Source organism: Urocampus carinirostris, chromosome 12 (genome assembly GCF_059441175.1).
Source record: "Urocampus carinirostris isolate Australia breed hairy pipefish chromosome 12, RoL_Ucar_1.0, whole genome shotgun sequence".
Taxonomy (NCBI): Eukaryota; Metazoa; Chordata; class Actinopteri; order Syngnathiformes; family Syngnathidae; genus Urocampus; species Urocampus carinirostris.
The window spans coordinates 41,592,518-41,617,039 of record NC_142360.1 but is presented as its reverse complement, the minus strand read 5'-3'; the positions used below and the strand labels follow the sequence as shown (position 1 = coordinate 41,617,039).

The 24,522-nt window shown below is 47.5% G+C and overlaps 2 protein-coding genes across 2 annotated transcripts; one reads left to right on the top strand and one right to left on the bottom strand.

Moving 5' to 3' along the window:
- The first annotated feature begins 2,062 nt into the window (after nucleotides 1-2,062).
- Nucleotides 2,063-19,465, top strand: apc2 (APC regulator of WNT signaling pathway 2). The gene is made up of 14 exons (XM_088349029.1): nucleotides 2,063-2,215; nucleotides 6,784-6,960; nucleotides 7,536-7,626; nucleotides 7,707-7,968; nucleotides 8,053-8,161; nucleotides 9,084-9,197; nucleotides 9,261-9,335; nucleotides 11,629-11,715; nucleotides 11,784-12,156; nucleotides 12,324-12,422; nucleotides 12,502-12,641; nucleotides 12,752-12,946; nucleotides 13,022-13,236; nucleotides 13,310-19,465. Exons 2-14 carry the CDS (start codon nucleotides 6,820-6,822, stop codon nucleotides 18,636-18,638), a joined length of 7,230 nt encoding a protein of 2,409 aa, XP_088205155.1. The 5' UTR covers nucleotides 2,063-2,215; nucleotides 6,784-6,819; the 3' UTR covers nucleotides 18,639-19,465.
- Nucleotides 19,240-22,752, bottom strand: c12h19orf25 (chromosome 12 C19orf25 homolog). The gene is made up of 3 exons (XM_088349030.1): nucleotides 22,526-22,752; nucleotides 21,042-21,214; nucleotides 19,240-19,760 (listed from the first exon to the last, which is right to left on the bottom strand). The coding sequence occupies exons 2-3, from the start codon at nucleotides 21,196-21,198 to the stop codon at nucleotides 19,597-19,599; spliced, it is 321 nt and encodes a 106-aa protein (XP_088205156.1). The 5' UTR covers nucleotides 21,199-21,214; nucleotides 22,526-22,752; the 3' UTR covers nucleotides 19,240-19,596.
- Nucleotides 22,753-24,522: the final 1,770 nt, after the last annotated feature.

Sequence of the window (24,522 nt, the reverse complement as noted above, 5' to 3'; positions counted from 1 at the left end):
TTCTGGGAAAAAATGCTGTAGAATCCGAGCGCGTTGACTCTCGAATCTTAAACGCGGGGTGAGGGACGGGGATCGGCGGCCCGTTCGCCGGGAAGGCTGAGGGGTCGCAAGATTTGCAAACGCACGACCGCTCGCGCGGGGCTTCCCGACGTGGCTCGGGGACGCATTTTCCCCAGACTAGAAACTATGGAGTACGGGAAGCCTTAAAACAGGAATAGACTGATCAAAGAGACACCTGAAAATCAGGCTTGTCTCTTTTTCTTTTCTTTTTTCTAGCTTTGAACTTATTTTGAGGCTTTTTTCTTTTCTCCTTTACTTTTCCCTGCTTTCTCCTTTCTCTCTTTTCCCTTTTTTCATTGGATTTTTTTTCTCCTCTTGTTTCTTTTTGCTTTTTTTTTTTTTGCTTTTTCTTAATCCTTAATGTTGTGCACAATGTTATATAATCATTATTATTATATAGATGAAAGTACCCGTGTCAAACATGTGGCCAGCGGGCCCACCAACGTTTTTAATTCGGCCCGTGAGACAACAGCCAGAAAAGCACAAGAGAAAAATCGGCCGCAGTTTGAAATATGTTTACTTGATAATGAGCCAAACTCCACTTGCAAAGCCGCTGGTTCTATTTTACTTCCTCCCGTTCTCTCTCGTTCTCTTCAATCTACCAGAATTTAGTTTTTTTTTCTTTTTTTTTCACCATATGTGTTCCCCTCCCCCACCCGGACTAAAAGGAGTTCGACTTCCCTGGATGAAAACAAGAAAAAGCACCCGAAGAGCCGTGTAGCGAGCCGAAAAAGCCGCTTCCCGAAAAAGAGACGGAATTCCCCTCACTACCACAGAGGCGTGCCTTACCATTGAGCGCGTCACGCACACACTGTGCTGTAGGGGGCAGCAGAGCCCACACCATATTACTGTGAGATCTTCGGACGATAGTTTGAGGCCCCCCACCCCACCTCCACGGGAATATTGAAGGGACAGTGTGTCATTTGACCAGTATTCTGTCAGACAACAGAAAACAAGAGCTAAAAATCTCAAGTAAAACGAAAACTACAGAGACTCAAAATGACCATAGAGCACCACCACTTCTTTTTTGGCGTAGGCTTTTTATTTTTTGGCGGTTTCCGTAGCAGCAAGATGGCAGACAATATTTCCCGGTAGGTGCGGCTCATATTATGTTACGTGAAAAATAGAAATTTCTCACCCTGTGAGTTTAAAAAAAGAAATCACATCTATACGTAGTCATGTATTTGTGCCAATGATTTGAATCGATATTTGTTTTTTAATGAACGGGATTTTTACCACTAGGAGGCACTTCATTAGAGGGGGAAAGAGAGAGAGAAGGGGAGCATGAGAGGGATTAAAGAAAGAAAAATGACAGAAAGAGCCCAAAAATATATAAAAGGAAAGGGAGAAATGGATAAAGAAAAAGAAAGAGAAAGGGAGAAAGAGAGAGAGAGAGAAAGAGAGAGAAATAAATAAATCCAAATTCAGTTGCTTTGTGCGTGGTGCCCGACTTTGGGCGGCATCCAGTGGACATATTTCAGACTGCGAGTCATTTTTCTCTTGTGCTTCTTTTAGCATCGTCCCGTGAGCCGAAATGAAACCCTCGGAAGTATCATGACAGAAATACTACAGAAAATTATAAATACAGTAAGACTACAAAAATATTATAGATATAGTACCAAAATGATCTTATGGGAACCAAATATGATATAAATACTATTGTAGAAATACTACAAAATAAAAGTACAGTAATACTATAAAAATACATATATAACCACAACTAGAGTAATAATACCTAGAAATACTACTAATATACTAGATATAGAGTAATATACTGATATACTACAATCAATTTACCATGGAAATACTAGAACAATACTATTGCGTAACACTGCAAATATACAAAATATTCCTATCATTTTTTATGGTATTTCGGCCCGTCCTTTCCTTTATTGGGGGAAGAGAGTTTTCATATTTTGGGGGAGGGGCTTGAGCACCTCCAAAAACCGCCTGCTTTCGCCGATGCTTCAAAGAGTCGGTTGACAGAGGCGTTCCGTTCGCGAACGACACATTGGCATCCAACAGCCCCTCCCTGCCTGCCTCCCCTCAGAAGCGCTCCCGCATCCTGGTCCTGGTCTCGGTTCTTGGTCCTGGTCCCGGGGGCCGTCTTTTGTCAGCTTCCCAAGGACGTCGACGCCATTCCAAGGTCATTCAGGTGCGCATCTCGTATCGGCATGTTTTTGAGGGATGGGGGTGGGGTTCTGGAGGGGGTGGGGGGGTCCAGGGATGGAGGCCGCCTCCATCTTGCAGGTGCGCACAGGGCAGCAAAATGGAGGCTGCACAAAGACACAAAGAGAAAGGATGCGCAAACGGCTTTCACCCCCAAATGACCTCCAATTTGCGTCTCGGTGATACGGGGGGGGGTCGGTAGTAGAAGAGAGGGGTGGGGGTGAAGGTTTTGCAACATCCCCTTTTTGGATTCTCGCGAGAATCACAAGCACGACGAAAATGAAGGAGCCTCGCCTTCTTCATTGTCTGTTTACGTTCGGAAATGGGAGAGAGACAAAGAGACAGACGGAGAGAGAGAGAGAGAGAGAGAAATCCATTTGAGCTCATTTTCCTCCCGCTGGGGCCTAATGCGTGACGTCACTCCCCCAATCGATGACGTCGCACGCGGGGGCGTGGCCTCAGTCCCCCGCGTCAATCCAATCTTCAAAATGGTCATCGCTATCGACGTTGTTTGTATGCAAAGAGATTAGACGTGGCGCTCCAGGGTAATCTAGAGGCTTTGAAGAAATAAAAAGAGATAAAAAGAGATCAAAATATCAATATAAATAGACACACACACACAACATAGTGCTTAGAAATAATCATCATAATACCATCAAAATAACTGCCAATAACAGCATCAAAAACAATTCACAAAAAAAATAGTAATAACAAAAGAAATGGGGAAAATGGAAGAGAAAAGGAAAAGAAAGACAAAAGAAAGAAAAACACCAGGAAAGAAAAGAAGGGAAAAAAAGAAGAATATATATATATATATATATATATATCTCATCTCTCATCTCATCAGCTGTACCGCTTATCCTCATTAGGGTCGCGGGGGGGCTGGAGCCCATCCCAGCCATCTCCGGGCAGTGGGCAGGGGACACCCTGAACTGGTTGCCAGCCAATCGCAGGGCACACAGGGACAGACAACTCATTCGCTCATTCACACCTAGGGACAATTTGGACCGGCCAATTCACCTGAAATGCATGTTTTTGGAACGTGGGAAGAAACCGGAGTCCCCGGAGGAAACCCACGCAAGCACGGGGAGAACATACAAACTCCGCACAGGAAGTCTGGAGCTGGATTTGAACCCACGACAGGTTCCCATGACATGAACTGTGCCGCACAAGCGCTAACCACTGCGCCGCCGTGCTTTATTTATTTATATATATATATATATATATATATATATATATATATATATATATATATCACGGTTGCCATGGCGCCCTATTTCCCCCATGTGGCGCTAGCTTCTGTCACGGTTGCCAGGGCGTCCAATTGACCCCTCCCATGGACACCAGTTCGTTAACAGATTGCTCCCTGTGACTACTTAAACGCTGTCCTGCGAGTCGCGTTTTGTCGGAGCGTCTGCGAAACACTGTTGTGAAACGTCGAGCCTGTGTTTTTGCTCGTTTGCCAAGCCCTGTGAATCTCTGTTTTTTTCCCCCGTGTTTTTGCTCCTGTATTGCTCTCGCCACAATCTGTTTGATTTTCCGAGCAAGCTACACCCCGCGACCAACGATCCCCGGATCGAGTGTGCGCTCCTTTTGTCTTCTCCCCAATAAACTGTAACGTTACGCGAGCGGGTTCTGCTTCCTGTCCTGGTCCTGACAATATATATATATATATATATATATATATATATAGTGGAACCTGGGTTCTCGACCATAATCCGTTACAGAACCTGGTTCGAAAACTGATTTGGTCGATCACTGAAAATCGTTTTTGCCATTAAAAGTAATGTAAAATCGTTTTAATCCCTTCCAACACCCTGAATGTTTACCATGAACGTAAACATGAAGTTAACCCAGGCTAATCGTACGTTCGCGTTAGCGTCATCTTCCGTACGAAAGATGACGCTAACATGAACGTGTCAAAATAAAAAAATTAGGTCGTTTACACGTCATTTAGCACCCGGGTCTCCACAAAAAGTGGTGAGCGGCTAAAGGATAAAGAAAAGAATTATGAATAGGATTTCTTACCTTTGTGGTGGTCTGCAGAAGCCATGCTGTATGTATAGCAAGATCGGAAACTCGCACACCTCCTTCATATTTTGCTATTATTTCTTTCTTAAATGCAATAGTTGTACGCACTACTCTTCTTTTTTCACCTGTAGCAACTTTGCTGCTAGCACCGACCGTCTTCAGAGGCATAATTAGGGGCTAAAACACTCCGTTCACCGATATCTAAAGCGAAAGCAAAAAGAAGTGCGCGCGCACGTCATAACAGTTCTTCACGAGGGGTGGGGGCAATCTACACCCGTACGCCGTTCAGCTTCGCACCCTAGCGTACCGGCGTTGGAACTCCGTTTTTTTTGAACGAAAAGCGAAGCAAGAATTTCTCGAAATTTTTGGCGGAGAACCGATTTGTCCGAACTGAGAGGCGTTCGAAAACCCAGGTTCCACTGTATATCATTTATTTGGCAACAACAGCTAAATGAGAAACAAAGTCGATATTTTGAACGAGAGAGAAAAAAGAAAGAGATTGTACATTGGCATTATTGCCATCAAAACACCACTGATATTTTCTTGGCATGTTGATAAAAGAAAGGATACCACAAAAAAAATCAGATATTTCTAGACAAAAAGGACCAATCTACGAACGTGTAGACTCTCTATTTTCGTCACATACAGTGGTCAAATTTTGTCTTATTTCTAGTTGTATTTTTGTGCTATAGTAGAACTGTAGTAGTATTTTGTTGCATGCCCATTTTCATATTTCAAAGTATTTTTTGAGTAAATTTGTGTAGCAAGTCCTTGGGTTTGCATATACTTCAATTGGCAGTGTACCGTAAGTTGCTTTTAGGAAATCTTAGTCATGAATTTGTTGATTATCGTGTCGGTTTCAGATCGGAACTAAAACGGCCATCTTGTCGGCCGTCTTTCTCGCGTTTCGATCCGGCATTTTGCAGTTCTATGGGTTTTGCTGTCACAGCAAAAGATGGCTGTACACCCTACGAAAGGGAAGAGGACACTCTGGCGGGAGATGAAAATGGGCTTCGTTGACTCAGCTCGAGTTGGTTGGAAGGAGATTGGATTTCTTGTTAAAACGATGCCCCCTGTTCCCGAGTTTCTCAGGCAATGTTTTGTAGTCAGGGGCTAAATTGGGTTCAAATATTTGGCCGTGGGGCCGATCTTGGCGATTGGGCCATTTTTTTCATACGTTACAAATATACATGCAGACCACAAGTTTTTTTTTTGTATATGTTTTTTAATAGATTCATTTCTTTGATTCTGTTTTGAAACGTCACAATGAAAGCAATATATTAGGTCCCTGTTTTAACCACAACATTTGACATCTAGTTTTCTAGTATTACTGTCATTTATGGTAGTAGTCTTGTTGTATTTCTGCAGTAGTGTTTTGTAGTATTACCATAGTATTATTTTGTAGTATTTCTGTAGTATTATTGAAGTATTTTCATTGTAGATATTTTTTGTAGAAATACTGTAGTTGTATTTTTGTCGCATTTCGGTCATAAGATTCCTGTAAAAATACTTTTGGAGTATTTCTGTCTTAATATTTCCATGGTAGTATTTTGTATTATATTAATTTAGTGTAGTATTTCTGTAGTAGAATTTTCTTATCCTATTCGTATTCTTTTTGTAGTATTTCTTCAGTATTTTATAAATATTATTTTTTTTGTAGTTTTTCTATTGTAATATTGCGTAGTATTATTTTTTTGCGTTTTAGTAATACTGTAGTAGTATTTGTGCGCTTGTATTTTTTTTCTTTTGAGAATGAAAGCGAAATAATACATGAGGTCCCCGTTTTCTCCCTTTTCAACGCCTACCCCCACCACCTCCACCACCCCCTAGTGGTCATTGCAAAAACTGCAAAAACAAAGCAAAACAAAAAAAACTCTTTCACCCTGAAAACGAAAAAAAGAGAGAAAGAAAGCAGAATAGAGAGAGAGAGCGAGAGAAAAAGATAGGAGTGATGGAAGGTGGGAGCGAGGGAGCGATTGGAAAAAAAGAAAATTAAAGAAAGAGAGAGAGACAAAAACGGTGGGAGGGAGGGTTAGAATAAAATAAAAGAGGAAAGAGAGGAAAATAGCTGCAGAAAATGAGGGACTGGGAGAGAAAGAAAAAAGAGGGATAAAGGGAGAGGGAGAAGGGGAAAGAGAAGGAAAGAGAGAAAAAGAAAGAGGGAGGGTAAGGAGGGAGAACGAGAGAGATAATGTTAGAGAGAAAAATAAAAACGTGGAAGGGAGAGGGAGAACGGAAAGTAGAAAAAAATGAGATGGGGAGAGGAAAGAAAGAGAAGGGGTGGATGGAAAGGAGGGATGACTAGAGGGAGAGAGAGAGGGGGGGAGAAAAAGAGAACCAGAAGGAGAAAAAAGGAGAGAGAGCGAGAACAACAAAAGAAAAAGAAAATGAGAGAAAGAGAGGGAGAAAGAAAGAAAAAGGGAGCAATGAAACGATCCAAATCCCTTTTGAATTGGATAAGCGTTAGCACGAAGCTCACCTCGCTAAAAAAAGACAGTAACAAGGTTTCAATGTTTCCTGCAGGGGGCGCCGAGGGCGCTAGCTAGCGGACGAGCTAAGATGGCTAACGCGGTGGCGTCCTACGACCAGCTGGCCCACCAGGTGGCGGCACTGCGCCAGGAGAACTCCCACCTGCGGAGGGAGCTAGAGGACAACTCCAACCATTTGTGCAAGCTGGAGAGCGAGACCTTTGGCATGAAGGTGAGCCGGGGCGCCGTAAGCCATCGCTGTCCGACCGGTGGCCCGGGGGCCGGACGGGGCCCGCCAAGGTTTTCCATCCGGCCCGCGAGACGACACTCGGGGAAGCGCGAAAGAAAAATGAGCTGCGGTTTGAAACGCGTCCGCTTGATGTTGACACTGGCGAAGCCCCTGGACAGATACGACTTTCTCTTTTTCACTCTCTCTTTCCATCTTTACCTAATAGTCCGGCCCCGGGGTATCTCTCTTATTCTTTGCCTCTATTTATATCTCTCTTTCTATCTAGCTCTCTCAGTTTTCCCTCTCCACCTCTTTCTGAATTTCTGTTTTTCTCCATTTGTCTTTCTCTCTATCCCGCTCCGTTCTCCTTTATTTCTTTTTGGATTCAGTCTCCCTTTTTCTTCCCGTCTGTCCCTTGCCATCTCTCTCTCTCTCTCTTACGCACTCTCTCCCCTACTCGTTCTAACAGTTTGGCCCCCGGGACAAACTATTCCCCTCCGCGTGTGCTCCGACGATTCCGACACCCGTGCGGTAAAAGCCCCGAATCCCGTCAACGGTTGTGCACGTTTGTCACGTAGGAGGTGCTGAAGCAGCTGCAGTGTAAACTGGAGCAGGAAGCGGGGACCCTGGCCTCCTCGGGACGTAGCGACGTGCTGCACCAACTTAAAGGTTTGAGCCGTCTCCTCTCCGGCGCTACGGCAAACGCTCGGGACCGCCGGCGCTAACGTGCCGCTGCTAACGCCTCGCAGAGCTGCACACGGACCTGAGCAACTACTACGAGCTCAAGCACGGAGCCCACCAGGCCGACCGCCCGCAGCAGCTGCCGGACAATCGGGGCGGTCCCGCGGAAGGAGGGACCGGCCGGGCCCCGCCCCCCTCGTCCCACACCCACGTGGCCGCCATCTTGTCGCCGGATCACTTCCTGGACGGGGCTCCGCCCAAAACGGCCGTCTTCAGCGGGGCCGACGGACGCCTCAGCGACCATCACGTGGATGAACTCTACAAAGAGAGGTGGGCGGGGCCAGGTGCACATAAAGCACACAAGTATATGGATTTTGTCAATAAGACTGTTTTATACCCCTCGACCCCCCTCAGGAACCAACTCCTGGGCGAGATGGACCGCGAGGAGCGAGAGCGCTGTTGGTACTTCAGCCAGTTGGAGGCGCTGTCGCAGAAGTTAACACAACTGCCCCGCATTGACTCGGTAACTCTGCACTGACACCCAAATATACGATGGTTAAAAACTCAAAATGCTTAAAGAGCTCTAACGGACCCCAAAGAAACCCCGAAACCAAACGTGTCCGGAGCTTTCAAAAATATGAAAAGAAATAAAAGATAAAGAGGAGTTGATACTTTGAGTGTCTTTTCCACGTTAAATGTAAGGAGAGAAGACAGCAATGGACTTTGAACCTGCAAGGAGAACAGGACAGGACTGTACAAAACCCTCAAGATGTACAATATTTGGCTCAAAGAACCAAATTGTGAAGTTAATAGTTAATGATCCCTCAAAATAAGGAAAGATACCAATGAATTTTGAAATTGCACGGAGAACAGAACAGGACTGTACAAACCTCAGGATTTGGCTCGAAGAACCGAACTAATAGTTTAAGACTCGCGCAAAAATAAATAAAGAAGACATCGATTGATTTTGAACTTTCGAGGAGAACAGGAGACGACGGTACAAAACCCTCAAGAGTTACAATCTTCAACTTGAAGAACCAATTGTTAAATGAATCGTTTAACCGACACTCAAACTAAGGAAAGACGACAAATGTATCATAACAAGGGAGGACAACAGAACAAGACAGTACAAACCAAGATTTGGCTCAAAGAACCAAACTCGCACAAAATAAATTAAGAAGACGTCGATTGATTTTGAACTTACAAGGAGAACAGGAGAGGACTGTACAAAACCCTCAAGATTTACAAAGGACCATTGATAAGTTTATAGGTCGAATAGAAAATTCAAAAATGGTCACGTTGAATCAAAACTTACACTGAATAGAGGTAACCATTTCATTAGGCCTCATCTGCCTCCCCCGACCGCACGTCACCGATCCCCAAAAAGCTTCCGGGTTTTTCCCCCGAAGTTCTTGACGTTGGCTCACCTGCGCCCCCTTGTGCAGTTTTCCCTTCAGATGGACCTGATCCGCCAGCAGCTGGAGTTCGAAGTCCGGCAGGTGCGCTGCGTGATGGAGGAACGCTTCGGCAGCAGCGAGGAGACGATCCGGCGCGCTCAGGTAGGACCGCGCCGAGACCGGGGACCGTCGCCGACCCATCACCAATCCTGGCCTGTCTTGCAGATGCGCCTGGTTCGTCTGGAGCAGCTGGAGGAGGAACTGCGGGACGGCCAAGGCGCTCAGGAGAGTCAACTGCAGGTCCGGCACTCAAAGACACCAAGTCGTCGGTGGGCCAGAACAACCTGGGTCACCATCCACTTCTTTGGCCATTTGTCCAAACTCTTGTAAAAAAGGGGTCTGTGATAGATCTAAAGGCTACATTCTGGCATTTTTTCTAGCTTTCATTTTGAAACAAACGATTCTTTACTGCAATCCGTAAACAAATTTGCCTCTAGGTGTTGCTTGTGCTCCACCATAAATCGTTTTTTTCTCCAAAGGATGCTAGAATTTCCTACACTGATTTAAAAAAAAAAAAAAACGTTATTACTTTGAGTTCTTTGAGTTCTGATATGAATGACTTATCCCAAGAAAATGGAATCGATGAACCAGGTCAATGGAAATAAAACACACAATTTATTAACGCAGAGAATTAATGATAGAAAAAAAGGAGGGGAAGGAGGCGCCGGAGATTATGGGAGTTTTCGACCGCTGAAAGTTACTAGCACGAAAAGAAAGTTTCCTGCAATAAGGCTCGTCGATTTTGGGAGATTCCCTTGTACAGAAAAAAACGCTTTTCCCCCCAAGAACCAGCCAACATGGAGTCAAATCTATAGCCGTCACCTTACTTGCGTCGCGGGGAGATCTCGGTTGGTCACAACGTGTGGCCCGTGTGCTGAACTTAAGGCCGTAGTGTAGGCAGCCACATTAAGCACCTGCCATGCAGGGTAGTAACATGAGCCAGGAGGAAAGAGAGCGAACTATCGATCAGTTCCCTTTTTATATGGACCAGGGGATGCTTCTCATGCCTCTATGGGCGCGGTCTTAGATATCTGATACGCCCAGTATCAGGTAATGGTATATAAGTTGCTAAACTTGTTAGCAGGCCAAAGAAGTGAGAAATTTGCGTCATGTTCTGCGCTTAAGAATGCCCCTCCAATCGACATCATTACATACGGTGATGTTTTAATGACATTCAAAACTTCATGTTATCAGATTTCATGATGGTGGATTGGTACGTTCGGGAACTGTTCAAAAGGGATGCACTCGTTTCCTAAGTTTTGAGTTACTTGGAAGTCAATTTTGTGCTGGGCTTATTTGCTCTACAGTGCTCAAGTGAAATCTTTTTTTGACGGTCTCTCTGTGGCGTTGTAAAACTGCTGCTGAAGTCCCAGATTCCATCCCTGGTCACGGTCAGCTCCTTTTTCTGTTCTTCCCAACTTTTTCTTGCGACCTACCTTTAAACACACTTTAAATAAACGTGAAAAGAATCTGCTGAAGGACAGTAGTTTCCCTCTCTTGTCCTTCTTGTGTATCGTTTGTTGGCGTGAAGAACTGTCCTGGGTCCTTCTGGATAGCAAACATGCAGGATGGCTGGTGATGAAGGCAAAGGGCTCAGCATAGTCAGTCCATACATCCATTCATTATCTTCTAGGTCACAGGTGCAGCACCCTCAGCAGGGAGCCAGCCACTTCTTCCAGCTCATCCGACCGGATCCCGAGGCGTTCCTAGGCCAGCCTAGAGACGTAGTCTCTCCTGCGTGTCCTGGGCCGTCTCTGGAGCCTTCTCGCGGCTGGACATGCTAAAAAAAACTCCCGGGGGAGGCGTCCAGTAGACATCCTTATCAGATGCCCGAGCCTACTCAGCTTGCTCTACACAGAGTTTTTCCCAGAGGACTGAGCTTCTCACCTTATCTTGAAGAGAGAGCCTAGCCACCCTGCCAGGGAAACTTATTACAGCCGCCTGTATCCAGGATCTTGTTTTTGGTCATGATCCACAGTTCTTGACCATAGGTGAGGGTAGGAATATAGATTGACCGGCTGAAGTCCTTCAAGGCTTTCTCAAAACTTGTCTTGAGGTGTTTCTGGTCCCCCGTGATGTGGAGAAGGTTAACGAGAGAACTTGAGAGGATAGCACCGCTCCCACATTCGTGCTTGCTTTTCTCTCCAGTCGTCCATCTCCTTCCACGTGGTTGGCTGCTCAGGAGGAAGCCGATTGTCTCGCTTCTTACGTCCTCTCAGATTCTTGCATCCGAAGGTGCTGATGCGCCACGTCTTTCGTTCCCACTCGGGGTTGCTACGGAGATCATCCGGTTTGTGATTGGCTGTCAGCAGGCCATGCTTGGCTGCCAGCCTAATCTGCTTTTGTAAGTGAGTGCCAACAATTTGTCCCTTTCTTGTTGTCTCACCCCCAGAGACGCTCTCATTTTCCAATTCATCCAAAATGTCTGCCAGCGCTCTTTGTCCATGTTCACTTCCCGAATAACATTAGAGAGACACAAGCGCATTTCAATAAAAACATAAACGTCTAAATTGTCTATCATGTGTGCTTGCAGCTGTTGGGTGCAGAGAGGCCTCCTGCAGGAGAAGCAGAGAACAACGCTTCAGCGAGCTCGGATGGGGGGGCAGACGGGGGCAGCAAGGTAGATGCTCTCACACTGGCATGACAGGAAACATATGGACTGACATTAATCCCTCTTGCCCCCTGTAGGTAGAGATGGTCTTCTGGCTGCTGTCCATGCTGGCCAACAGAGACAAGGAGGAGATGTCCCGGACCTTGCTGGCCCTGTCCAGCTCGCAGGACAGCTGCATCGCCATGAGGAAGTCCGGTTGCGTCCCCCTGCTGGTCCAGATCCTTCACCCAGAAGCGGGCGGGCCCGGCGAAGCTTGCTGCAGCCGTGAGGCCAAATCCAGGGCCAGTGCTGCCCTGCACAATATCATCTACTCCCAGCAGGATGAGGGCCAGGCCCGCCGGGAGATGAGAGTCCTGCACATGCTGGAGCAGGTCCGGATTTACTGCGACAGCGGCTGGGAATGGATGGAGAACCACACCGGGACCAGTCCCTTTTCAACTGCGATCACTGGTGAATCTTGAAGCCCAAAAACCAACACCTGTCAGTGTTACAGGGTTCTCTGAAGAGAGAGTGCCATTTCTATGAACCCATTAATACCTTTTGGAGTGTGTCGGAATGATTTAATAGACATTTGCGGAACAATCTAAAAGAAGCAGTTTTATTTTTGTCCTTTATAGATATACCTGAACCTGTGGACCCGCAGATCTGCCAGGCCACGTGTGCAATCATGAAGCTCTCTTTTGAGGAAGAGTTCCGCCGCGCAATGAACGAATTAGGTGGGCTTAAGTTCCAAAAAAAAGGCCAAAAGGGAAGCTTAAGGGTCAGGTTATGAGAGTCTTGTCCCACACCCTTCAGGTGGTCTGCAGGTGGTGGCAGATCTGATCCACCTGGACCAACAGATGTACGGTGCCCAGAATGACCCAATCAACATGGCTCTGCGGCGATACGCCGGAATGGCCCTGACCAACCTTACCTTTGGGGATGTGGTCAACAAGGTGAGGGATAGGGTGCCATCACGAGTAGGTCGATAACTTGAACATTTGAGCTCGCCCTGCCAATTACCTGCTCCTAAACAAAGTTGTCAAGTGTTCATCTGCCCCCGCAGGCCACGCTGTGCTCCAGGAAGGGTTGCCTGCAGGCACTGGTGGCCCAATTGGGTTCAGACAGTGAAGAGCTCCACCAGGTGGTCTCCAGCATTTTAAGGAACCTGTCCTGGCGAGCTGACGTCAGCAGCAAGCGCGTCTTGAGGGACATCGGCTGCGTGTCTGCCCTGATGACGTGTGCCCTTCAGGCCACCAAGGTGAGGCTCATGTGAGACTTCCGCATCCAGCAACGCGTTGTAAGCATCTTTCTCCTTTTCTTGTGTTTTAATCAGGAATCCACTCTGAAGAGTCTACTCAGCGCGCTGTGGAATTTGTCAGCTCACAGCCTGGACAACAAAGAGGCGGTGTGCGCGGTGGACGGCGCTCTGGGATTTCTGGTCAGCACGCTGACATACCGCTGCCAGACAAACTCACTCGCCATCATTGAGAGTGGCGGCGGCATCCTAAGAAATATTTCCAGTCTGGTGGCCTCCCAAGAAGAATACCGGTCTGTGTCACAGCTAAACTTGTCCCGACCGATTGTCTTTTCAGGCGCGTCACAAATTGTTTTCTGTTTTCAGGCACGTCCTGAGGGACCACAACTGCCTCCAGATTCTGCTGCAGCACCTGCGTTCGCATAGCTTGACCATCGTCAGCAACGCTTGCGGAACCCTTTGGAACCTGTCGGCGCGAAGCCCGAAAGACCAGGAACTGCTCTGGGATTTGGGTGCGGTGAGCACGCTCCGCAATCTGATCCACTCGAAACACAAGATGATCGCCATGGGAAGTGCCGCAGCTCTGAGGAACCTTCTGACCAACCGCCCGCCAAAGTACAAAGACGCTTCGGTACTTTCGCCGGGCTCGTGCGTGCCTTCCCTTTATATGAGGAAACAGAGGGCGCTAGAGGCGGAGCTGGACGCCAAGCACCTGGCTGAGACTTTTGACACTCTGGACAAACGTAGCCCCAAGCATTTGAGCTTCAACAAACAGCTGCGCCACATTGAAAGTCTGGCCAAGGATTACGCATCGGATTCTGGCTGTTTTGATGACGAGGAAGCCCCCAACGTTTCCTCCAGTCTGGACACCGGAAGTCTTTCCATGCTGTCCACGTACCTTAACAACTCCAATATGCTGCAAAACCCAAAGGCGGACGACAAACCTGAGCGAGACCTGGATTCGCCTCAGATGGACAGGAGACAAGTGGCACCTGACGACAAGGTGTGCGCTGCTGCGGAGAAGCTGGCTAAAAAGATCACCAACGCAGTTGCCAAGATCGACAGATTAGTGGAGGACATCGCCATGCACACTTCCTCCGAAGACAGCTTTAGCCTCAGTTCCGAAGACCACCTGGCCGAGTGGCCCTACGGATTAAACGAGCTCAACGAGAGCCCTGCCAAGTCGTGTTCCCCCTGCCGTCTCTCGGAGAAGAGCAGCTTGTGCCATAGAGAACGGCTCGGCAGGGCGCACGCCTTGCTGCGCCTGAAGAGCACTCGAGCGAGCCTTTCCACAGACAGCTTGAACAGCGGCAGCACCAGCGACGGCTACTGCGGAAGCAGAGACCAAGTCCGGTCTACCTCAAAAGCTCCGATCCTTCAAAAACGACCCAACCAGCTGGATCTTAATGTGGCTCACCAAGAGCACCACACTGTGCGGGCGGCTTCCATGGCTCAGACTATCCCGCAAGAAATCCCAGAGAGAGATTCCGTAGACAACAAAAGCAACATCGCTTTAGAACTGCTCGACTCCGATGCGGAAAAGAACCAAGAGCCGCCGGTGCAGACGCCTGCCAGCATCTCCACAAAAGTCTCTTCTGATGTCAGCATGGCCTCCATCAAACTTTCTCCCACGTATCAGCAGGTTCCGCTCATTCAAAGCGTTGCCAAGTTTGGCGTCGCAAAGACGTCGATCAACGTTCAGGCCGCCGAAGCCATGAGGAGGCAAGCTTGGGTCCCCACTGCCATGACCGGAGGCAGCATCACAAAGTTCTCCCCGATGGCATCCAGCAGGAGTCCCACCATCGGCTCCATGGAGACTGTCCAGAAATACTCTGTGGAGAACACGCCCATCTGCTTTTCTAGGTGCAGCTCTTTGTCCTCGTTGTCCTCTGGGGACGGAGCGCTGGATGGACAAGGTGACGACGAACTGGAAAGCGACTCCTCGCTGGAAATTATTGAAGTGGAAGACGATGTTAGGAAGCCTGAGGAGGACGAGACTTTGGACGATCTAAGTGACAGCCAGCTGCTAATGACAGACTCCAAAACCTTCCAGAGTAAAGGGATCGATCCCGTTGGAATCCCATGCCCAGCCAAGAGGGAAAAAGTCTTCCTCCGTGCATCCTCGCCTGCGGCGGTGGAAGACAGATCCCCGTCCAGTTCTTCTGAGAACTGCGTCCATGACACTCCTCTGGTCATGAGTCGCTGTAGTTCAGTCAGCTCACTGGGCAGTTTTGAGTCGGCGTCCATCGCGAGCTCCATCCAAAGCGATCCCTGCAGCGAAATGATCGACGGAGCCATCAGCCCGAGCGATCTTCCAGACAGCCCGGGTCAAACCATGCCCCCCAGTCGAAGTAAGACCCCTTGTTGCGTGGAATCCAACGGAAGTGAGACGCAGATGGTCGGCTCAGCAGCCCAGTGGGAAAAGAGCTTGCGCAAGTTGATGGAGGTCAGCGACTCCAAAGACAGGTTAGACCTTCCGCCGGATTTAGACACCATGATTTACTTCACCGTGGAAAAGCCCATTGAGAATTTCTCCTGCGCATCCAGCCTGAGCGCGTTGCCCCTCCACGAGCCCTATATAGAAAAGGACGTGGAACTGAAACTGACGCCGCTCTTGCAGCAGACGGACAAAAACCTGGCCGTCCAGGAAAGACACGACCAGAGTGCCGACGGGGGCGAGAGATACAGCGAAGGCAACTCTGACGACGACATCGAGATCCTGAAGGAATGCATCAATTCGGCAATGCCGTCCAAATTCAGGAAGGTCAGGCCCTCCCTAGTGACAAACATCTCCCCTCATTTTCTGGCTTCCCAAAAAGCTCTGCACCTTCCCGTTTACATGATGCTACCCAACGGCAAAACGCAGCTGTATCCCGGTAGGAGGATCGTCATCCCGCAGAAGGACGTCAAGTTCGACGATTCGTCCGTCACCGATTCGGCGGATGGGACCGCCGTCAACTTCTCTAGCGCGACGTCCCTGAGCGACGATACGCTCCAGTACCCGGTGAACGACGGCCCGGCACGGCCCCCTTCCAAGCAAGGAGTACTTGATGGAGAGGCCAAGAGGATCCAAGACTTGAGGATGTTCTCCCACTTTCACAAAGCAAACAAGACAAAAAAACAGCCGGTGATTCCTGCAGGCCGCACCAGCAAGCATGTCGTTCCCACCCAGAAGGTTCTGATGCAGAGCAAGGAAGTGACCGACAGAGTCGCCAGCCAGAGGTACTACGAGCGTTCTCCCGGCGTGCAGAAGACGACGACATGTCGGGGTCCTGCAGGGAAACTGCAACTACCCGTCATAAAAGCCGAGCCAGAAAGCAACATCAGACAACGGAGAAGCGCAACGCAGGTGTCTCATTCCTTAGATGGGACCAAACGTTTCGACGAGGAAATAAACGACCTAGCCAGAAGAAAGCACGCGGGCGATGCCAGCAGGAGCACTCTCTCACGAAGCATGTCCAACATTGGTAGGCCTTCTCAAGGAAAGCCAAGAGGCTTTCACAGGATCAAGCAAAACATGATGCAGGACGACGCCCCAACCAGTTATTCTCTCAGCTCCTCGCTGAGCTCTCTCAGTGAGGCAGAGTTTGAAGACCACAGATTCAGAATGCAGCAGATTGGCTACAAGAGCCGGCACAACAAAAACCTGAGTTTGTTTCAGCAGGCCAAGTCCTTGACCATTCACAACCAGTTTGAGGAGCAAAGCTCTCCGAGTTCTGTCAGCATGGACTCGGAGGATGACCTCCTTCAGAAGTGCATCACTTCTGCCATGCCCAAACAGAGACGAAAGATCGGCGCCAGGAAGAAGAAATCTGAGAGCGAACAAAAACGAGCCCAGAAGGCCTCAGAGGTGTGGAGCATTTATGAAGACAGCGATGACCCTGGCTGGGACGAAGAGTCGGACCTCAACAGCGTGGAATGGAGAGCCATTCAAGAAGGTGCAAACGCCGTTGTCACCGGACTTCAGGCGGCCAAATCCCAAGAACTCTCCTCTGAAGAAACTGAATCGGTTTACTCCTTTATGTCTACGTCCAGCTTCACCCCTAAGGAGAAAAAGTTTGCGAAAGACAAAAATGCCAACAAACCACTGGACTTTGCCCCGCGCAAACCAGTACCCAACTTGCCTGTGGTTTTCAGAGGCAGAACAGTCATCTACACTCCAATCAAAGAAACTGCTCCGTCTCAAATACCCCCACCCAGAAAGATAGCCACCAAAATCGACGCTCCTAAGAACCCGGAGCTGGCTCAGCACAGATCAAAGAGCCTTCACAGGTTGGGAAGACCACAGGAGACTGAGGTCTATTTGCCTAAAAGGAGCTCGACGCCGCCTCCAAGGATACCAAAGAGTTCTTCCTCCGGATCGTCGAGAAGCTCGACACCGTCCAGACGTCCTCAGAAGAAGCTTCCGTCGCCGACTCGCACAGGAAGCGGGCCCAAACAGAAAAAGAATAGCACACCGTTGAGCAGCCCGCCGTCCGATAGCCCCCCTGAAAGAAAAGGACGGGCTCCTTTCGTTAACAAAGTTGAGAAAACACCACCGACTAAAACCCAAAAGTCACCAGTCAGAATCCCTTTTATGCAGAATTCCGTCAAGGCGGCCCGACCTTTGTCCCCTTTGGTCACCAACCAAACTTCGGTGACCCAAAGTCATGCCGGTGGAAACCGTGTCCGTCCTGCCAACCGGTCCGACCTGGTCAGACCGACACCGGTCCATGCGAGTCGGTCACAATCTGATTCCAATGGATTCTTGAGACAGCTCACGTTCATCAAGGACCCCAGGAGCGGACTCAAAAGATCAAAAAACGCTTCTCCCCACAGAGCGGTTCCCGGGGCCTCTGCGGTCTTCCTCTGCTCATCACGCTGCCAGGAATTGAAGGTGGTGGGCCAGCAGCCCAAGAAGACGGCGGTGACCCGTGCGAGACATAAGAGACCTCAACCGGAAGTTCAACGACAGGCCACGAGTGCTGCAGTAGGGATTCCCAGGGAAAGGGAACCGCCTCAAAGACGTCCCTCCGGAAGAACCGGCTCGGAAAGCCCCCACCGAGCAGCTCGACAAAATGCTCCTGGGAAACTTTGGGGAGCCAGACAACAACCAGTCGTGGAAACATTTAAAAGGCACGCCTCCTCTCCCAGTATCAACGTCTTGAGCCGGGTGACCAGTCGCTCCTCCCTGCGCTCGTCGTCCTCCGATTCCAGCGGGAGAGCCAAAAGCGAAGACGACAGAAAAAAGCGAGGCCCGAGATCCCGTCCCGACGACGGTATCACCTGGAGGAGGATCCGGGACGAAGACGTCCCTCAGATTTTGAGAAGCACTCTGCCGGCCAACGCCCTACCTCTGGCGCCTTCCCCCGAAGAGGTCGAGCCATCGCCGGCATTTCCGAGAAAGAAGTCGACGGTCCTCCTGGCCACGCGCAGCATGAGCGATGCCACGGTTCAGACGGAAGATCTAGCCGCCACCGGGATCAACTCCAACACACCGAACGCGGAGATGATCCCGGAAGACGAGGCCGTACGAGAGGGCTCCGCTTCCACTGGAAAACCCAACGGCCACAACGGCGGAGTTGTTCATTTCCGGCAAGCCTCCCCGAGCAAGGCGGCCAGGGTTTCTCCGTTCAACTACGTCCCGAGACCCACGACGGCTCCGCAGGATCTCCAGGGTGTGGAGGCTGAGCGCAAGACCCAAAGTCAGTCCTAAATGTTGGAGCAAAGAAATCGCAGAGATCCCTGACTCGGTGTCGCCTTAGTCTTTTGCTTCCTTGCTCCACCTACCGTATCTCGGTCTGAACGAGTTCCACCTCCAGCCTAACGGGCGTCTTTAGCAAGGGTCTCATTTATTCTGGGTCCCTACTCAGCAGTTCCCCTAAACCCCATTACCTTTTGTAGTTGTTTTTCTATTTGTAGAACAATTGTGGCCTGGAATGTTGGGGCCACAATTGTCCACTTTTCTGTGCAACAAACAAGGAGCTTTCTACGTCGTCGAGCTCTGGATTAGCGCTTGGCAAAACCGCATGAGTGACCTTCGGGCCGGGAACCGTCAGCAGTCGAGAAAGCCCCAGAGTCGCGTCCTCGGTGGTGCCCCAATGACCCGGGCGCTTAAGGGATCTGGGATCCTTCAACCGATGGTCGGTAGCCAGTAGTAGAATGGAAATGGCGTTGCTCGTTTGTAAATAATTCTACATAAGACCAATGCGGAAGGGTGAACATGGACTCCAGTGTTTCTGCATGCACCGAAGGGAAGGAAGTGGTCCCGGGTTGGCCCCCAAAAGACATGAAAGACGAGTCTTCCTCATACAAGCTAGTTATTCGTCAGTATGTTTATTTGTGTTTAACATGTGACAGACACGACATTGGCGCGGATCGCGTGTTAGCGATTGCAATTTACTTTAGCTCGAGAAAAAGACCCCGGCGGTGGCGTCGGGACCTCAACCACAGGCGGCCTCGACCGCGACCACTTTTGAAAAGTTGACGTCACGCGTGTGAAATAGGCCGGATGCATTTTCCCAATAAAGTCATAAGAAAACATTTGATTGAGTGTCGTTTGTAGCGGTTCCTCAAATTCTGCGGTGCCATCGAAGTCGGAGAACGGTCACGTCTTTGGAATCCGGACGGCATCGGGAAGGAAGTCGGCGGGCCGGGACGGAACCCAGGAAGCTTCAGGAGAGTCCAGCTTTGACCTGGTCCAGGTGGCGCTCCAGTTGCAGACCCGCCTCCTTCAGGTGGTTCCGCCGGCGCTTCAGGACCTCCTGCGCTTCCTGCAGCTGCCGCGTGATGTCGGCGTGGCGCCGACACTGCCCGAAAGTCCGATCCGCTTCGCTCCCTGAACGCAGCACAACAAAGCAGAGGTCAGGTGCTTTCCACTTGGGATAACAGATACGTGGTGCGCTCGGTGCAGGAATGGGCGACCAATTGGAGTCGCTTCACTTCAATATTAAGAAATCCATCCATCACAGGGTTTTACAACCTGGTGCTCGCCGGTAATCCGGGTCCCTCTGAGGACAGCTGTGATGCCCTAACTCTAACCCCACCAGGGTCATTGTGATTTTCCTGTCAATTTTTTTTATTTTTTTGTGGTTGATGGAGTCAAATGAACCCTACTTCTTACGTATCTCTCTCTCACTCTCTCCCTTTCTCTTTATTTCTCTCGCTCATTTTCTCCTTTCTTTTTCTCTCTTTTGTTCTCCCTTTGTCTTCCTCCCTTTCTCCAATTTCTCTTTCTTATCTTCCGCTTTCTCCCTTTCTTTCTCTCTCTTACTTCCTTTTCTCTCCCCCGCTTGATATCTCTTTTTTTATTTTCCCATCTTTTTTCCCCTCTTTCATTTTTGTCTTTCTCACTTTTCTTTGCTTTCTCTCTCACTCTCTCTCGCTTTCTCTCTCTTTCTGGATTTTTTTCAATTTTTCTTTCTACTAGCAAAAACTAACCTGGTAATAACATGGTGACAACAAAGGTAATACGAGATGTGTTATTATTTTAGAAAGGCATATGAGAGTGGCACTAGTTAGCAGCAAAAAGTATCTTGACGCTTAAACTAAAAGTTGGAGAGCTCTGATCTATCATTGACATTTTCTACTGTATCTGCGTTTCGTCTTTTTCTGTGGTGTGAAAAGGCAGGGCTCTACTTGCCTTCGCGGCGCATTGTCGCCATCTACTGTTTAGGATTGGAACTGACCCAAACTCCTTTTCTGAGGATTTTGCCGCGGCAAAGGTCCGCTACCCACTGAAACCGGGTCCGTGGCCCACTTTCGGGTCCTGACACGCCAGTTGTGAAGCATTGCTAGGGCGACCCTAAACCACGCGGAGCCGAGATATCATAAATGAGTGGCGGGTTCGGTCCACTATATAGAGGACACCGTTTAAATTACAGTTTCAAGGGGCCACAGCAACAGACCCCGTTTTGGCTGTCAATCGCTAAATAATTCTTAATATGGAAGCTGATTAAACAATCTATGTTCACAGTTGACACACTTTACGATGAAAACCCATGGAACAAACTGTTTGACAGTCTGCCTCGCTGTGAGTAAATAGGTGCCGCATTGTGTTTCGAAGGTTTATCATGGCTTAATAAGAGGAAGTTTGGCAGGCGCTCGGGGCGAGGCTCACCGCGTCCCGACTGTTGTTTCGAGTCTGCCGGCGTCTCCGAGACGGCGAAGACGGCATCGTCGGCTTGGGCGCCGCTCACGTCCTCCAGGATTTGCTCCACGCCGGGCGGGGACGGTCGGCTGGGCAAGAGCGCTCGCTTACGGCCTTTCAGATTCATGGCCTCCGACCGGCTTCTGCAAGGGTTCGGCACGGGCCGCAGCGTTAGGCCAAATCTCAGTTTTTCACTACTTTTTCATTTTTGTTCTGTTCCCCCCCCCCCTTCCTTTAAGTCATTTTGTGCATCATTTGACATAATATTTGGTCGTGTAGGGATTAAAGAAGCAAAAACAACCCAAAGAGCCGGTTCTTTTTAGTGAGCCGAGCCGAAGAAGCCGGTTTTCAAACAACTCTACTGACTTTACTCAACTTGGTTCTACTTCTACATTGACATCAAAGTACCGCATTTAGAACACAGCGTCGGGGAACCCGTGTATTTTTACCTTCATGCACCGTAACTTTGACTTAGTTGGCTTCTTAATGAGCAATTTGGAGCCCTGATTTTTGTGAGCCGGCTCGATTTTCTTCTGCGCGGAATAGCTCTGGGAAGTGCGCAATTGCGCACACGCGCAGCTTAGAGGGCACATTGGACCGGATGAGTTTTTACCGTTTAATGAGGCTTCTCCTCAAGACGACGTGAGCCGTCATGTAGCACGCTCTTTGAAGAAGGGTGGCGCTGTTGCGCTCATTTCGGAAAAAATACTCAAACTTACTCCCCGTACCTCTAATAATTATAAGGCGTTCGAGGCTCTTGTGATGCGGTACTCTTTCATGTCAATTTATGTAGTAACTATATATGGCGCACCCGGACCATACTTAAAAGGGGGATACTACATTTGCAGACTTTAAAATAAGAGGCAATGCGACAGGCAGGTGGCACTTGAACTGAAAGTGTAAGGTTGTTAATAAAGGTAGAACAAAAGGAGATGGTGGAAAATATTTCTGAATTTGAACCTTTAAAATAAGAGTAAATGAAAAACTAATTGTCCCACCACTGAAAACGTGGTAGAACATATTGCAGTCTTGAGAAAGAACTATTTCCTGTCATGACCAGAACGGAGACAGAACCCACTGGCGTTTCTCACAAGTTTTATTGGAAGAAAGAGAAAGGGTAGCTCATGCCGCCCCCGTGTGTGAGTGAATGGGTCAAGTGTGAAGCACATTGTAAAGCGCTTTGGGAGCTCTTCATTGACTTGAAAAGCGCTTTAGAAATGCAGAGCATTTACCATTTACTACTCAAGCATGTCAACTCCATGCATGTTTTTTTGCTGTAGCTAGGGGTTTTATCATCTTCGGTAGAACTTCGATATTAGAATGAAGCGATTCCATTTTGTTCAACTAGCCATTCCTGACCAATTCAAGAAGCCTTCGATGCAATCGCCGATCGAATGCGGTTTTTGTATGCATTTGAAATGTGACAGGAAGAAAAGGAATAGCGCTTGCTTTACCTGCTCCTCTGCAGTGTGTGAGCTTGGATTTGGACCTCGCTGTTTTAATCCTTAAAAGCAAATTGTGATGTTTTTGTTCCGAATTAAGGAGGTCGTCCGAAAATTAGACCTATGAATTCTTCTTTGGTGCTTCGGTCGCCACCGCCTGACTTTGGATTTTTTAGCGCCCTCTGGTGTCTTGGCTGGGGAAACTGCATCCGAGTGGGTCAGAAATCATGTCACCATGGCAACCTTTTAACGATCAGCAGATGGCAAATGTTATTGCAAAACAAAACACGTCTCTAGAATATACGTTTATAAAAACACGAACAACACTGACCTTTTCGAGTCTAGCGCTTATAAAGAATATCCTCAGGCGTCTCGAACAACAGCCAAAACAATAACACGTTTAAAACCGGAAGTCGTCCATTTTCCCAAAACGGAAATACAGATAGATAGATAGATAGATAGATAGATAGATAGATAGATAGATAGATAGATAGATAGATAGATAGCTGTATAGATAGCTGTATAGATAGATAGATAGATAGATAGATAGATAGATAGATAGATAGATAGATAGATAGATAGATAGATAGATAGATAGATAGATAGATAGATAGATAGATAGATAGATACTTTCTTCACCCCCATAGGGAAATTCCCACTTCCAGCAGTATCCTATCCTAGTGTTGAAAAATAAAATAATAAAATAAAGATATAGAATAATAAAATACCCAATATAACGTTTTGCTATAGAGTATTTAAATGGTGCTACGGAAAATACACACAGTCAAAAAATAGGGTAATATGCAAATGTGGTGGTGGGGTTTAATGTGGGCTTTTTCTCCCCCGGGTGGAGTTAAAGAGCCTCATGGCATGAGGGAGAAATGATCTCCTCAGTCTGTCCGTGGAACAAGACTGTGACAGCATATCATATGAAAACCTGTGTGTGTCGTCATTCGGTTCATAAAAAGCGCCTTAAAATGAAAGATCAATCAACTAAAAGGGCCTTTTCGAAATATAACTGCAACATTCACAATCATTAAATTTGATATTGTTTTTAAATTTTACAGCAGCAAACTTAACATAATATTGTCATTCGATGTTATTTCCATATTAAACAAATATATACATGTATCCTGTTTGTCAAAACGCTTTTATCAAACAACATTGGTATGAAAACTGTGGGTATGAAAACTGTTCTAAAATTCAAAAACGATGTAGAATTCAATTATGATGACATTTTAATTCAAATACTTCGTTAAAGGGTTTATTTTTCAAAAGGCCGTTTTTATTCATCTTTTGTTCATTTAGAAAATATTTAGAAAATGTTTTTTAATTAGACTTCAAACCACACAACTCACCTTTAAATTTGAAAACGAAAAAAAGGTAGATCTAAAAAAGTAAATGAAAATAAGCAGTAGATGTAATTAACTCATTCAGTGCCATAACATATAAGTACGTTTTCAGAAGCATTGTTCTCGAGTGCATAAACGTAAACATATGTTGTTGTTTTTTAAAATTTAAATATGTGTATATTTATAAATATATATATATATATATATATATATATATATATATATATATATATATATATATATATATATATATATATATATATATATATATATATATATATATATATATATATATATATATGCAGAACAGCTGGCACAAGACCGCCAGCATTGGAAAAACCTGGTTCATCTGGTCGGCTCAACGCACAGGGACGGGACCCCCCGGCCTTCGCTGGAGCAATAAGTAAGTAAGTAAGTAAGTATATATATATATATATATATATATATATATATATATATATATATATAATATATAAATATTCTAAAGGCTTTGGTGCTGCTGATCAGTATCAAGCCTTTGGGAATGATTTAAGTATGATAAATCCCCCCTGAATGGCGTTGATCAGATCTTTGTCCACACATCAAGGAGCCCCCACGTCCTCAACCCAGCCATCGAGAGTGTGTGGGCGACCCCTGAGTGACTGAAATGGTGTAATC

What these genes read in the sequence shown, in the direction of transcription:
- apc2 (XM_088349029.1), top strand. Translation starts at nt 6,820, where the DNA reads ATGGCTAACGCGGTGGCGTCCTACGACCAGCTGGCCCACCAGGTGGCG. An exon ending in CGTGCTGCACCAACTTAAAG is followed by an intron (nt 7,627 to 7,706) that starts GTTTGAGCCGTC and finishes AACGCCTCGCAG; the next exon opens with AGCTGCACACGGACCTGAGC. An exon ending in GCCTCCCAAGAAGAATACCG is followed by an intron (nt 13,237 to 13,309) that starts GTCTGTGTCACA and finishes TTCTGTTTTCAG; the next exon opens with GCACGTCCTGAGGGACCACA.
- c12h19orf25 (XM_088349030.1), bottom strand. Translation starts at nt 21,198, where the DNA reads ATGAATCTGAAAGGCCGTAAGCGAGCGCTCTTGCCCAGCCGACCGTCC. An exon ending in GAAACAACAGTCGGGACGCG is followed by an intron (nt 19,761 to 21,041) that starts GTGAGCCTCGCC and finishes TGCTGCGTTCAG; the next exon opens with GGAGCGAAGCGGATCGGACT.